Here is a 16,308-nt window from a genome sequence, read left to right as displayed (position 1 = left end):
AACAAGCAGCACTGTGGATGTGTGGGCGATTTGTACTCAGCATGCCCGCAGAGCAACTGAGCGCGAGCTGCTTTGAAGATTAGGTGTTTGTGTTATTTCACATGCACGACAGAAAAAGAGGGCAGTTTTTCAGACCCCTGCAGAACCTGACAGTGCCAGTGATACATCTTAAAATTAAATAAGCTGAATGAGGTTTCCATCAAAGGGAGGAAAACTCAGAGAGTCTAAGATTTCACTCGGACTGCAATGCAGGATGGAAGCCAACTCTATTCCCAAATGGCATGCTTGCAAAAAAACACAAAAAAACAAAAAAAAAAAAGAAAAGTGCTTTGTGTTACGAGGCGTGTTGTTGGTGAGAGCAGATATCTCTGTGCAACAAACTCCCATATGCATACTGCCGAGCAAAAAACAAATCAAGGCCACCTAAGAACTGCCTGCCAACTGCTATTCTTGTTGGCAATATTATGCAGCATGTGTGCTGTTAAAGGACACATTAGTACCACCACCAGTTCCTGAGGCAGTCAGGGCAAATCCAATTACATTTTAGCAGGCAAAGTATGTATGGTAATGACAGCACGATGATCTTCTTTTTTAATGACAGAGGCTACGCTAAAGCTTTGACAAACCAATACCTCTTTGATGTATTAATGCAACCACAGAGGCTATGTAAATAAAAGCACAGTACAATCTACCACCTGGTTTATATATCATTTTCTTTTATGGCAAAATCCAGGACTTGGTTGTTTACCAAGAAAGAGATTCACAGTCATGGCGGTGGCGGGGGTTGGGCAGGGAGTTGAATTACAATCTTTAAAAAACTGATCCTTTCACAACACTAATAATTTTACAGTTTCCCCTATTTCACAGAATGAAAAACGCACGACGGGCGCCATAAGGTACCCAGACCGGACCTATCTTCAATGAAGGCAACCATCCAGGCTCATTTTAGATTGAACAAATAGAGGATTCATATCATACAGCATCAACCAGAGTTAATGTCAACAGTGGCACACTGAACTCCAGCACTAGTAAAACAACACACACTGTTCACACCAGTAAAAAGGTAAAAAAAAAAAAAAAAAAAAATCGCATCGCAGTAATTAATACAGTTCTTGGAGCTGTTATTTACATTTTCAAATTTAAACAAAGCAGCATAATTGCTCTCCCTTGTTTTGTCAGACAGCAAACATCAAGACCTGTTAGCCTCATGTTTCATATTTCACATTGTAATACAGTGAAATAATGAGTGGTTTTGAGTGGTTTTACGTAAAATACACCAGAGTAAGTAAGTACCTTTTCAATTTGATGACTTGAATTGATTTGAAATCGAGAATAGAACCAAAATTAATCGTGAGATTGACATTTGCAAACAATCGCACCCTGGTAAACAGCGCGTTAAACCACCTGACTTACCGTCTTCGGTTTCCTGCCACACAATGCCTTCGAGATTGACACTGGTACCAGGCTCACAGGGGCCCAAGCACTCCGGTTCAGTAGCCAGGGCCACATCGGATGTGTTGACTGCCACCGAGCGCGTGCGCACCATTATCTGCTCACACGGCGAGGCAATCTCACTGTTGCCTACTGTGGCCAGGAGGTGGAGGGGCGGAGGAGCTGGCGTGGAGACAGGAGATTCCATCTGTGAAGAAAGAAGTGGGGGGTTGGGAGAGAGAGAGAGAGAGAGAAATGCATGAGCCACTTCAGAACCACTGTATAAACACATACAGAGCAGATGTTAGGATACGGCCAGTGGATGCCACAATGAGGGGAAGTTCACAAAGTGCTGAACACATGGAAGTCATCCGGGCATGCCAGTGGCCCTTGAAAGGAATGGTAATCAGGGAAAAAAAAAATGCAATGGAGTGTTGTAATATAGTCCCGTGCCTTTCCTCAACCTTAGAGGTGATTAGCAGGCAGTGAAGGCAGGGAGAGACATGTGAACTGCTTTGACTGCCTCCGTAGAAGGACAGAATTAGTTATGCAGGATTGGTCAAACAATCTTCCCCCCACACACAGCCGAGCGGGATCCGTGACACCAAATCATCTCACAGGCTGATCACTCATTAATTCCCTCAATTAAAAAGCTAGTTGTGGTAGGGGATCGGGCTGCCGAGGGTCAGTAATTGATTCCACCTGTTCTGACACACTGTGACAGCAATGAAGAGACAGTCTGCCTACATGGAATACGAAAATGAAAAGAACAGGAAGGGAGGGAGCCGACGTGAGCGGCAGAGGGGAAGTGCGCATGAGAGAGAAATGGAGACAGAAAAGTGTGTAGGCGGAAAAGAGACAGAGAGAGGAAGACTGATGGTGATTTAAGGGCCACGGTGACACCAAAGCTTAGTGCCCTTCATTCAAGGCAGGCGACATTAAAGCGCTCCAAATCATTAGCAATGAACTGCAGGAGGAATGCCATTCTGCGCCCAGCGACACATAGTTATTAATTGGGCATAAACCACTCATTGCTCGGGAAAATGCTGCCAATGCTGGATCCAATTAGACTTAAAAGACAAAATAACAGCTAACACGTTGGATTATAGGCCTGTACACCCTTTAAATAATTGTTATAATCTCCTTATTGTTCCACACCGAGTTTGATGGGGGGAACTTAAACTACTTATCACTGTGTATATCAAAATTACTGCTTAATTTTGAACCATCTAGATGGAAATGCTGGCCCGCAGATTGGTCTGGTCCAGATTTCACGGTCCTCAGAGGATGAATCCTGATGTTCCCTTGACTCCTCTTTTACCTTCATGGTTCCCAGACAATGAATGCTACTGTCCATTTGTCCACTACATAGGATTTTGAATTAATCCCTGCAAAACAAATGACCATCAGTGTTGGCTGTACTGAGCGAGAGCTGAATTTAGTTCCAATTATCACATTGCTGTCGTGCTAATCCAGTGGCTCCCAAACCTTTTCTGCATGGCCCCCGCTTTTGTAGATCAAAATGTTTTTGAGTTAGTGAAGACTCATCCTCTGCTGTACTTTTAGCCAGCAGCCCTCTCACAAACTTAACCGAACACAACATTATACCTGATAAACACCGAAAGCACTGTTGAAGTGAACACAATACCACGCTAGCTGTGCTAAAACGGCATGATGTCAAGCTAGTGGAAGTCCTGCAAATGTTTGCTATTATAACCTTCGAATTAAAAAACAAATTGTAGAGGATGGATAAGAAAGGCATTTCATTTCTTACTTTTTTATACCGTTGTGTCCCATTTAAGATATATTTTTAGAATATGCAACTCTATTATTCTGATTACAGTTTCCTTCAACGTGAACAATATTTTTGATGCAGTTTTAATTAATTTGATTAATTCAGATTCATAAAAAAATGCCGCTATTGGTTGTGATTTATGAGGGAAATTATTTGAGAGCCATATCGCCATGAATTACGCTGTGTGAGACATTTTAGATCAATCACAGAAACCATGATCTGTGAGAAATCTGAATCTGTGATAAACTGAGTCCTTGGAAAACCAAACATTAGTCCCTGATGAAATTTAATATTAGCTCAAGACTGGTCATCACAGAAGCTTCATATTTCATGGGTTACAGAAATGTGGGTGGATGGCACATTTCTCCCGGTGCTCAGAGGAAGAGCAAATTAATGTGAGCAGAGAGCGACAGAGAGCCGGGCCTAACGACATCGTAATCACCGTGTGTCAGTTTCTGATGCATGATAGGTCCGAGCTGCAGGCCGGCTGAGTGAATGAGACAGGACAGGTAATCACCCGAGCTGTCACCACACACTGTTCCTGGGCCTTATGGAGGTACAGAGAGCCACATACAAGACCACCCATCAAACTCCCCTTCAAAGTGACAGCAAACGGCGAAAGGTGCAAACAGGTTCAAGCAGAGCCTCATCTAAATTGACTCGACTCCTCAAACTCAGAGTGTTTAGGTGACATTTTGGGTAAGTTTGTGACCAAGAAGGATAGGTGACATAACCTTGTTTCCTTTACGAAACGATTAAATTTATGTTATCATGTTCCCTCTTTCTTTTGGCTACCTGGTAGTGGGCAGTGCTTCTTAATGAACTCAGACACGGGCGTTAATTTTCACGTGCAAGGCTATTAAATGTGAGAAAATAGTAAAAGATGTCCATCAAGACAACTTTATCTTATTTGTATAGTCCAATTTTACGAGCAGTTTGTCTCAAAGGGTATCAGTCCTGTCAAAACATCACTCCAGTGTCCACAAAATATCCAGTTTACAATGACAAAACCAGCAAATACTCACACTGGAGAAGCTGCAAACAGGGAATTTGGGCATTTTTGCATAAAAAAAGAATAACTAACCATTCAGAGTTGTCAGCTACTTATCTTTTGATCAACTGCTTGATTAATCAACTGACAGTTGCAGAAACACTATTAGATATCTGAATGCTTTAAGTGTCAAGTCAGTTTTAGTTCAAGGATTGAACTAGAGTCCATGTAAAGCTTTACTATCAGAAGGCTTTTGTTCATCCTAACTCTAATTATTTCATTAAAAAACAAAAAAAAACAAAAAGAAAAACCCTGAAAGCTGGTAACTCCCACTTGATATTCCTGAGGTTAATAACCTCCATGATTCAAATCATCCTGATGAGTTTCACAGCCCTATCTTACATATTCAGTATAGCTTCAGTATAGCTTAGTATAGCTTTGCCCGGATGAACTTCAATTTTCCCCCTTGAATGCTGTTACGCAGAAAGTTAAAAAGACAGGAGAATTATTCCATTTCATTCGTCACGAATAAAAGCGACGGTGCAGTCTAATGCCACTACACAATAAAAGAACCATTCACTGTGTAATGGTACAAAATAATTAGAATAGAATAACAATGGAAATGGGACCAGTGTACAATGTGCATGAACAGTGGTGCTCTATTTCCAAGTTCTATCAATGGGTGAGTGAACAAAAGGACTTTCACTGTGGGGCTGCAGAATGTGAACCCACACAGTGAAATGCATGACATCTTGTCCAGGGGGTTTTGAAGAGCCACATGCAACTGAACTACACAACTTGTCAGACTGCACAAAGCTCTACCCGATGCTCAGCCGATGCCAGATTCCATGATTTCTTTCCCCCTTGCAAAACTTTACAAACGGATTTGAAAAGTCTCCCCCCCAAACCACAATGCCTGAGTGTCACGCTAACCCTCTCCTAACTGAAACCCCATGCCACACTGGCAGGAATAATGTCTGACTGACAAAAGTCCCATGAATCTTGGACTGGTGTTGAGCATACCTCACTGTGCTGACAGAGGCAACTGTGCACAATAACCCGCCTGTGGAAGACAGACATTTGCTGCCCTTTTTACTGGACACATTAACTTCAGCTTCAACTTGTTTATTAGAGTTGGGATTAAGAAACTGAGCTCTGAGCTTGGGCGAGGATTACGAAAGGATTACACTGCAGTGTCATACCAAGACACCTGTCTTGGCTGTACTAAAGTGTGCAGTGTAGAGATATAATGTGGTTGACCAAATTCGTTGTACACCATATTTACATCAGCAATACAAGTGTCTTAACTTGACTCTGACCACCAGTGAAACGCTTGAAAAGCTATTACTCGACTTAGAGTTAAAACTTGCATAACGTAGAAATGACCACTGATGTCACAATCAATGAACCGGACGATTTCTATTGCGAGTATGTACACTGTATTCCCCATGACAAAGGCTGGCTGTCACGGATCATAGCACAGTAATAAACGCATAAGTAAATTGTCAGACTGGTTATGTTTAACCAGATAAAGTGTCCTATTCTCTGCAGATTCAAAATCATGTGACTGTGCGATGTGTAGTGCAGATATGGACGGCTTTAAAATGGTTATGGGCAGAAAGTCAACATTTTCCCAACTAGTATCACTTTCATACACAATCCTCATGTCTGACACAGGATAATGGATGGTTCCCTATCAGACCACTGTTACAAATCACAGAGAATCAACATGCATCACAGCTAAACCACAGAACTGCGTTTTCTTCCAGTGCTTTCTCTGCATTAGTAGATACCAACCATAAGCACCATAAGCAGTTTCTCTTTATTACGTGCTAATTTTCATTCCCACTCCTGCTTTCTTTCCTTCTTTTGCTCTTTTTTTTTCCATATAAAGAGCAGTTTGGTATGTAAATGCCAGTAACTTTAGAAGAAATACGCAGACCTGATCGGATCCTGTGTTTTCCCTTACATACAAGTCAGGACCTGCGTTTAACCCTGGCTGGAAGCAGGTTCCTGAGTCAGGTCAGATAACGCTCACTAATACCCCTTTCACACTGGACAAAACCCCCCACTAACATCTGGCTGTTTGTCTTCAATGGGAAATAAAGGGTACAACTGGCATTCGTTCTTGTGTCAAATGACTCTGCACTAATCGCGGGTATTTATCAGCTCCAGCTTCCAAAGGGCAGTAATGGAAACATAACACCCGCGAGGACAAGCTAACTGAAACAATGATCTGATGCATGTTGAAGCTCGGGATGCTGGTATGTAATTCCATTCTAAAGTAAAACTAAAGTAAAAAATGTAAGTAAAGCAACCACTGTTACTTTGTCACTGGCCTCCATGCTGCTTTCTACTCTTCCCTGTTTTCTCGTCAAATGTGAAACACCAGGAAAAAACAGGCAAACTAAACTGGAAAGGAGTCACCTGAATATTTTTTATTGAGTTTAATCGGTAAAGACAGTGCTTTATGGACTTTTTCTAAATTGAGATGTGTGTACTGTGTCTATACTGTACAAACGAGCAAATACAGTATCCAACAGAGTCGCAACAGTAACAACAATAACTTCAAGCTACCACGAGTGCACAGGAGCTTGTGGTTAACTCAACCTGTCTGTATGCACACTTCTGCTGAATGAAGAGGTGATAATAGAAGAAGATTGATCACTTTCCTTTCAGTCCTTCCATTTAGCATTTACAAGCAGTGTATAAACATTTATGACGAGTGTTTTACTATATGGTCATTCATTTTGTGTTCAGTATACACCAGGCACCAACTGGAGATGCCCACAGAGGGAGTTAAAGTTATTGACAAATACATTAATACCTTTAGCTGCTCACACCTACATTATGGTGTATCATAAATCATTTATTAAATGTTGTTTGCTGTATATAAGTGCTAAATCGGGGGACTTACAGTAAAGTGCTGCCCATTCACCTAACAAATTACAAATTACTAAAAAAGTTAATCAAGACTACAATTGAACTAAACTGCCTTCTACTGATTTCTTGACCATTGAACAGAAAAAAAATTCCAGCCTGATGAAGACCTAGGAAATTTAACACCATATTCAACATCAAAAAAAAAATAAATAAATAAAACATCTGTCTTGAAAAGAGAAAATGTAATTTGTCTCGACACAAAGGGCCATTATTAAGTAAAAAGGAATCCTTGCTGAAGTCCTATTAGTTGGCTGAGTTCAGTGTTCCTGCATCAATTATGTAATTCTTTTTGACACCAGGGGCAAACCCTGTGAACATCTTTGGTGAGTTAGCGAGGTCGAAGGCCAGTGGAGATTACACTCCTTTCTGGCTCTGGTCAGTGCCTCTTTCAGCACCGCCGACACTCAGTTAAGGCACATCAGGGGAAGAAAAAAAGAAGAAGACGAGCCCCTTTTATTTGGCTGTCATACAAACAGCGCTGGGACTTGTAATCTGTCCCACATAGCAGAATCCACATAATAAATGTAAGGACAGCAGCATTTAAATTCTAACCCGTTCGGACAATTTCAGCACAGAGTCTGATTATCAGCATGCAATCACATCACTGGCTAGCTTTTAAAGTGAGCCGTATTATTGAGGGCACTGAAGTAACATGGTTATTAGCATTAAGCTACAATTGAAAGCAAATGCACACCCCTCATCTAATTTGATTACTAAAATGTTTGAATCAGCCAGGGGATGGGAAAAAAAGAGAGACTTAAAATGATTCCTTTTCAAGTTGTGAAAGCATAACCCAACTGTTTTCAAACACTGCACGCTGGCCTAATTCCTTCACTAAAACCACACTGTCATTCTCTTTGAAGCTCTGAGTAAATCGCAGAAAACGGAGAGAGGGAGAAAACATAAACAGGAACACCTGACATCTATTGTAGACCACCAGCTGGCAAAAGGCACTCAGTTTCTAGGCAACTCTTGTCAGTTTTAGCTGCTAATTGTGCTTTCAGGAACACATAACCACACATGAATAATACAGAGAGGAAACTAAGCTGCGATGAAGTCGGTCACCCACGACCTAATATCACTTTGGAGCCATAATGAGTTAGCCAGGATCTCGCTGGAAACAGTTATCAGTCTGACAAAGAAGCCGTTTGCCATATGACTCTTTAACATTACAGGCCTATGCCATGCATATAAACGACGCACAACAGATCAGGGTTGTCGGAATTATGCATAAATTCATCTGAAATGCACTTTTTTGTTCTGTAACGGCTCCATTACAGAACAGTTACAGTTTTTTTTTTTTTAAGTGTCTCCAGGAAACACCGATTAGCATCAACCCACATTTTTACACTTAACATCACAGCTCATTTTTCAACAACACAACCTCCAAGTTCGGAAACAGAACAGGGAAAGACGAACCTATAAACATGAATGATGTCTGTAAAAGCAAAGGCTTCACAGGCAGCACAGGGTAAACTTTCATCTCACGGCAGTGAATCACAGCTCAGCTGCTGGAAAGGCAAGCAACGCTTTCACGTTTTGCTGTAAATTTCAGAGGTGTTCAAATTTAATCTCTGCTAAGTGCGACACGTTCATTCACATTCAGAGCTACTCTTTTACCGAGCCCTTTGTTTATACTGAAGGCAAGACGTACACAAAGCTTTGCCCTCCTCAGAGAGCAAGAGAGGCTTTACCTGTGCAAACGTATGCACTCGCTGATCAAAGGACAACATACATTTGTCAGGAGACTGCTTCAGCAGCATGATGAGAAGTAAAAGTGATATAAAAAGACAGAAGGCACAAGGGACTGCAGGAGAGAGGACTGAGCCAAGATAAATGGAGCTTAGCAATTTGCTCACTTATGAGCAGTGGCCTAATTTGCACAGAAGCAAAACTCCTCTCCTTTTACTCCTACTAACAAACCTCAAAAGACAAACTAGAGCAATATTTGGTAAAACTGCGGTGTTTGTTTACAGTCACTCTGACGGTCTAAATGCTCGTAATCCTGGCACTGGTGGCAAAGTCCTCAGATTTCACCAAATTAACTTGGTGAGTCAAGTATAAGCCCTGAAAAGAAAATGAGAGCCAAGGCTTACACACAGCAGGTGGTTTGGTACTCTTTTCTCTTGTCTTGGTTCATCTTGACCTTGTCAACCTAATTCCTTCCTTTCACCTCCCTGGCTCAGCTCCCTTGAGCCTACGCCTGCTATTGTTTGTCAGATGACAGAGTGGGGGTTGGGTTAGAAGTGCACCGGGGTGGACTGTTGGGTATCATGAACGCTAGAGACTCTCCATGTAGAAACAGGGAAACCTGAACATCTCTTTGTGTTAACTACTGATAAAACAAGCTGAATGCTCACACGAGGAACTGCCTGCACTGACTGTATCTGTGTTTACAGGAATACAATCAGTCGTTTTTGCCTGGTTTCTTTATAGGATGACCTGTGATACTGGTATGTGGCTGGGTGTTCTTAATAACCCATAAAATGCACACATATAGTAATGTAACTTGCAACAGTTAATACTGACAAATAGGGCTGCAATTAAAAATTATTTTCACAAGTCAACTGATCTGACAGCTATTGTTTTCAATCATCAATCTGTGTGGAAAATGTCAGACGACAGTACAAAATACCAGTTGAAAACTTTGATTAATTTTCTGCTGATCAGCGAATGGATTAAAAGACTAATCGCTGCCGCTGCAGTCTGTGGTTTCTTTGTTAGCAGGTTGAACGCAACATGACATCGCAACTCAAGCTAACTGCAGAGCAACATGAAATCTGTTAATTTATTTTAACACTGAGAATATGACAGGAGCTTACATATTCATCAGCTGCAACGGATTTATTACTCTGATTCTCAAAAGTTCCACTGGACATTCTCTCCCCTTTTACTTTTCTTTTCCATTTGTCATCTCCTCCTCGGTCGGACCACAGGTCAGCTGGCGACAACAGTATCTGCTACAACAATAATCCACATTCTTGCCAAGGTCACCCATTTGCGTCCGACAGGGAGAGAGGCTGTGCTGGAAGCAGAAATTCAGATAGACTAAGCTGAGCCTACCAGAATTCCTCTCCCAGTAGTCATAAATCTTATCTCGCTGCAAAGGGAAATCTGACAACAAACTGAGAGGCTGTCATCAGCTCAGCCACCTAGATTCCCACCCAAATACCAGTGATTCACTCTTTGTCGTCTTACAAGTCTGAGGCTTGGACCGAGGATTTGAGATCAGGCTGGAAAGAAAAGTAGCTCCCTGTGCAGCGTGCTTAATGTTTACAGTTCACCATAACGACGACCAAGCCATGACCAAGTTTCGCGTAAATTCAAAACCCTAAAGCAGCCAAGCAAAAATAAACACTCCTAGACATAAGATCCAGAAACCTTATCAGCTAAACAACAAAGGACATTTTACGAGTTCTGCATATTATACAAGGAAAACAAGCTGTTATTCAGGTTGGGAGATTTCCCCAGAGCTGCTAACCTCAAACTATTTATAGACGTGCTCTGTTAGACTGTTTCCCTTGTGTTGATGCTCTTCTGTGGGTGGTGCCTTCTCCAAACATTAGAGAGACAATCCTGAGCCGCATACAAAACAACACAGTGTTTTATTGGAATCAGAATTATGCTAAATGGCTTTATATTATTTTGTCTTACTGGGGCTGACACAAACAAACAAACAAAAATGAATGTTATACTTAGCACAACCAACCAGAGCCTGCCAGATTATATGTACTGTGCAATCTGAAAATTACAAAATCAGATGGTATATTAACTGAAATTTGGCACTATGACAAACTGTACATATTTAAGCCCTGATAAAATTGTGAATATCCATACAACAAAATTAGTGACTAAACAGGAATCCTTTGATTGGCTACCGAAATCCATTCTGTGCTTGTTTACTTCTGGGGGGAAAAATGCACCAGAGGTTTCAGTGGTTCAGATAGAAAAGCAGATGATAAGGGTGAGAGGTTAAGGCCATGTCTGTGTTTGTATATGTGGAGGAGTGCACTGAGCTCTGCTCTGCAGATAGTCCTTGAGCTGCACTCACTGTGCTGTATCTCCTGCTGCTACTTTAGCTACAGCGTGCTACTCTGACTGACCTCTGCTCCACTGGCTGTCTCACAGAGCTCCTATTGAACCATGTCTATCTTAATGGATGGTGATGTGTACTATATCTGACTGCTGGCAGTTTCTGCACTGCAGCCTCAAAGCCCTGTGGACTTTTACACCTTAATACACCTTGTAGCAATGAATGCCATAGCTTGCACCACACGATGTTTCAACACTTGCTGGTGAGAAGAACAAACAGTTGTACGTCTCTAAAAGACTGCAGCAGCGTAAGGTGGACCGCTGTTCATTTTCTGCACAGAACACATCTATGATGTTTCTATCATATATCATGTTTTGATGATTATAGTCTGGAGCTGACTTGAGAACAAGCCAGGGAGATGCGTGAGAAGCCTTTTCTGGAGTGAAAAACATGCCAAAAAAAAAACCAGTCCCACCTGGAAATAAATCTACTTCAGCATCAAGTATTAAATCAATCCAAAAGCTGCTTGAAACTACTCAGATGCACTTTGGCATAACAATGAAAGGAGATGGAGCCCTTAAACGTTCCTCAGACACTTGTTTAATCAGGAGACAAGTGGCGACGTGTCAACACAATACAGTAAGTCGTCACACTGCAGCCGCTGTAGGGAATCTCTAAACAAATTATCTCTCTGTACCCTTCACATCATTAAAAGCACTAATAAGTCAGGCTGTGGTGACGCCAAGGGAGCAGCAGTAAAGTGAAACCCACTATAACGCAGCAAATCTCCTCTCTATCTGCCAGCCGCTTAGCAGAGGTCCGCTGCTCTCAGCCATCTGACTTTGATGACCTTGTTAGTTTGAGTGCCTAATCTGCTAATGCCCTGATAAAAATAAAGAGTCAGTGCAGTCATTGTGGTCGTCCCCTCCCCCCTCGTCTGCGGCTGCTGTCCATAAACACAGATGATACCTCCATCTTTGTTCATCCTGGGGATCCTAAGAGCCAGAATATCAGAATCATGTACTGTTGAAATGAAAAGAAATCACCTTTTAAAACAGTGTGATTTCTGTTTTTTATCGTCTATTTGTCATGAAAATTTTCAAGATGTAATTAAAATGAGCTATCATTTTCTAAAACAATCACAAAACTGTGTATCTGCCTTATTTTCAGTATTAATTAACCACCAACAGAGAAGCTGATGATTTTTCACTGTATATGGCTTTTATTTTAAGGTTTTCCAAGTACATTCATTCCCAACACTCTGCCTCTTTGGAGTTTAATAATTCATACCTAATACTACATTTGAGATGAGATGGGAATAAATTATTAACCTCACAGTATTTATTATAAATTCTTAAAAATCCCCAGTTGACAAGTCAATGATGCTTTTTCCATGCTTTCTCTTGACTTCCACAAGCAACAGCCAAAGCCCTGCAGCCAACAACAGCACATCTCATACTGCGTGTATCGCTATATGAATACGCAAATATCAAGAGGCTATTACTGAGGTAACAGATTAATCTTAACCAGATCACGACAAAAGCCCACACTGTAATGAGGAGGAAGTATAGTCTGAAGGTTATGCAGCACAAAAGGAAATAAATCCTGTATCATGTATATATATATGTATAGGTATCTTAAATTATTATTCAGCAATAATCACATTTCTATGACTTGGAGAGTAATATCTGTAGTTATACTATCAACCATAAAAAAATACCATAATACGCGTGACATATGACTTAAGTGAGTGGATTTTACAGCAAAACATCTCGCTCTTTAAGGGATACATAAACCTAATGGATATGATTAAATACAATTTAGTTTTCCAGATGGACAGAGAGGCCCCACTTATGAACCATAATTGAATGTGTGAGCTCAGCTCATCACCAAGGACTAAATAACTCCCCAGCCTCCACTACAAAGACGAGCTCATTTCCATATTAACTTCACCTTTATTGATCCTCACCCATCCTCTCCTCCTACTGCCGCTACACAAACACCCAAAACTCCTTTTGGGTTAGTCAGGAAATAGGATGCTAGGGGGCAAAAAATGCACTCAGGACTATTTAACTATCAAAGAAAGAAGAGCACATTCTTGGGTAACAGCACAGTCAATGGGTGGGTGGGGGGGGGAGGTAAACAGTCATCTCAGCAAAATAACAACTACACGGACGACTAATTCAGGAGGCTTGCCCTGCATATCAAGCTGGAGGGAAATAATATCCATTCTTAACATGCAAAGCCATCAACCCCTCAGCCCATCTGTGCACCAGTGAAGACAAAAACAGTAACCCGGCTAAATGCCAGCCTGTCTACTTGATTTATCGGCATTTCAAAAACTATTTTACAGTTGCAACAAGGAGATCCAAAGGTGCAGATACACTCCAGATGCAGAAAGAATAAACTGGCATTAAAAGAGGAAAAATTATTAGGTAATCAGGTATTGTGTATCTGGCAAAATAAGCAGGCCGGCTATGTGCTGAATCTGAACCAGTGGCACAAGCTTTCTCTGATTCTTTACATCTTTGTCCGAACTCTTTGTTGAGCATATTGTAGAAACACAGTTGATGCACAATACATGTCGTGACCACTTTGGAAGCACCAACAACATAGTGTTGCTTTGGCCCACTGGTTGGGTGGGTGTATTTCAACCAGCTACCCCGATGCATTACGACCTGGACAGCAAGTTTGAGCGATGCATTCAAGAGTCCAAGACCTTAACAGATTCTGTCACTGGACAAAAGGTTAGCAATACTATGAGGCAGGATTATACAAGAAAGTTTATCCACCAGCTCAATGACTGATGGCTAAACAGTAAAGCATTTTTGTGATGTTGTGATGTATGAGGAATGTGCACATATCAATATTTAATGGGCTAACAGTGTGTTGCCAAATGAAATGAAAAGCACATCCACCTGAATTTGTCCATGTTTGTCTTTGCACAATAATGGTTACTGAATTATTTCCATTAGTACAGTGCACATTACAGCCTCACCCGTTACTGCAATAAATAAAAACCAACTGACAAAACTGTTGGACTGCTGACTAAAGGGGTCTGAAAAAGGGATGGGAAGGGGAAAAAAAAGCTCATAGGACGAGCGCTGTTTTGACAGTGGTCTCTTTCTCTGCCTTCAACAGATAACGCAATGCTTCTGTATTCAAGGACACTGATGTAGTCTCCATTGAGCATATCAGCATTCACAAGAGGACTGCTGTGGCAGCGGTGACTTTGATGCATGTGGTCCTCTTGTTTAAGGCAAAGAAAACAGCATGAGAAAATCAAACCCTCACACAGTGGAGACCATAAAAATCGTTGGCAAACAACCAATTTTTGAGGAGAGCTGCAAGTAGAGGACAACCTACATTTATCAGTTATGGCATTTGTGGCTTTTATTATAGTAAATCTTGCAAATACAGATAATTTATAAGACACGGGGAACTGCAGTATCAAGAATACTCGACTTGTTGGACAAAGATTACGTACAAAAGCATCAAGTTGCAGAAAATGTATCAGGTACAAGACGTCAATTCTGACATCTTTTAAGAATTTAGTCCATAAATATCTTAGAAATACTCACTGTACACTGGATGGGAGACAAGCTTGCTTCTGTCTGGTATGACTCGTGTTTGCCATTAAATATTTCCCAGCCTTAAACACACACTTTGAAGTTAACATTCAGTTAAGTCATCTGCAGAGAGGAGCCCGTTTATATGGACGATAACTTCGTCGGAGCTCTTTATATATTGTTATTTTAACATCCCCAACACCCGTTCATGGGCCAAGTCTGGCCCCGGTCAAAGAGCTTCTGCCAAGCGCATAAATTCAAAATGTCATGTAAACAGTGACAGACTCCTTGATGCCAATTTCAAATAGTTCCATGTCATTGAGTTTGAAAAGAATTGGCAGCAGTGCAAAATGTCACTTAAGGCAACAGCACAATCCAACAGTGTTTGTACTTAATGCATATACAGTATAGTTTATTTATCTATTTATTTCTCTCGAAGAGCACTAGATTGGGGTGAGGATTTAAGGGATTCAGAGGTGATGAAGTGTTAAGTTGCTGGGCTGAGGCCAAGGTGAGACAGCCACATGATGCTTCAACTCATTCTCAAACACACCTCTTTCCTTTAGGGCATTCAACATGAAGGGCTGCAGTGCAACACCCTCACGAGAATCAGGCCAAACACGTACGTCCAAGGCAAATACGGCTGAACAAAAGAGACTGAGCTCTGAATAAAGCACTTCACTTCTAGTTTTTCCTTTTACATTAATAAAATGTCAGCAATGTCCTACTGACATCCTAATTTATGGTAATTCAAAATCATTTTTAAATTGACTGTAACAAAATTACTCAACTTTAATTATACTCTAATAGCCCTTTCACACCAGACAAAAACCCTTTAACATCTGATTTTTGTCTCCAGAGGAAAAGAGCACAATGGGCATTCATTCACGGGTAAAATGACTGATAACGTCACCAGTATTTCCCGGCTCCAGCTCTGATCGGCTCTGATGTAAACATGATGCCCGGGTGGGCACACTAATTTTCACCCTTTTTTTGTGAATGTCAACGTGTGTAAACAGTTTTCCATTTGTCTCCATTCACGCGTTTTCACTGACTTCCATGACCTACTTGACTATTGCCTGCTTTTTGGCATGTTTGTGACGTTGAGCGTGAAACATCAGAAAAAATAAATTAATTAACAAACAAAGTGGCAAACTTGTGTACTGGTGATGGGAAGGAGTCAATCACCTCTTTTTTTTTTTAGCAGGTTTACCTGAATTTAACGATCCTGGGTCCTTGTGGGTAACAGTGTTGATTGTGGTGCAAAAAAAACGTTTCAGAGGACATCAGTTAAAAGTCACTTTAAGCATTATAATAATAATAATAATGAAATGTGATGATGATATAAAATCGCATCATTGCAATCAAGAAGCTCAAAAACAGGTATTATAGGTAGCAACTATTTTTCTATGACTTGCAGACCATCAATTCCAAGATCAACACATCTTTGGGAAATTTTTCAAGAACAACTAGCAATCAATTATATTAATAACCTTGCAAAAAATATCATGAGTCAAGCATAATAACTGAAGTTAAGCATCAAGAG

At 41.0% G+C, this 16,308-nt stretch overlaps 1 protein-coding gene across 2 annotated transcripts in view; it reads right to left on the bottom strand.

The window, feature by feature from the left end:
- LOC124061588 (zinc finger protein 609-like) overlaps nt 1-16,308 on the bottom strand; it is a 68,609-nt gene that overhangs the window by 18,230 nt on the left and 34,071 nt on the right. For both annotated transcript variants that reach the window (XM_046393562.1, XM_046393573.1), the window contains exon 3: nt 1,414-1,639. In XM_046393562.1, the coding sequence (XP_046249518.1) occupies nt 1,414-1,639 (226 nt within the window). The remainder of the gene's footprint in view (nt 1-1,413; nt 1,640-16,308) is intronic.

This window comes from Scatophagus argus, chromosome 1 (genome assembly GCF_020382885.2).
Source record: "Scatophagus argus isolate fScaArg1 chromosome 1, fScaArg1.pri, whole genome shotgun sequence".
NCBI classification, from domain to species: domain Eukaryota; kingdom Metazoa; phylum Chordata; class Actinopteri; family Scatophagidae; genus Scatophagus; species Scatophagus argus.
This window is presented reverse-complemented; position numbering and strand designations above follow the sequence as displayed.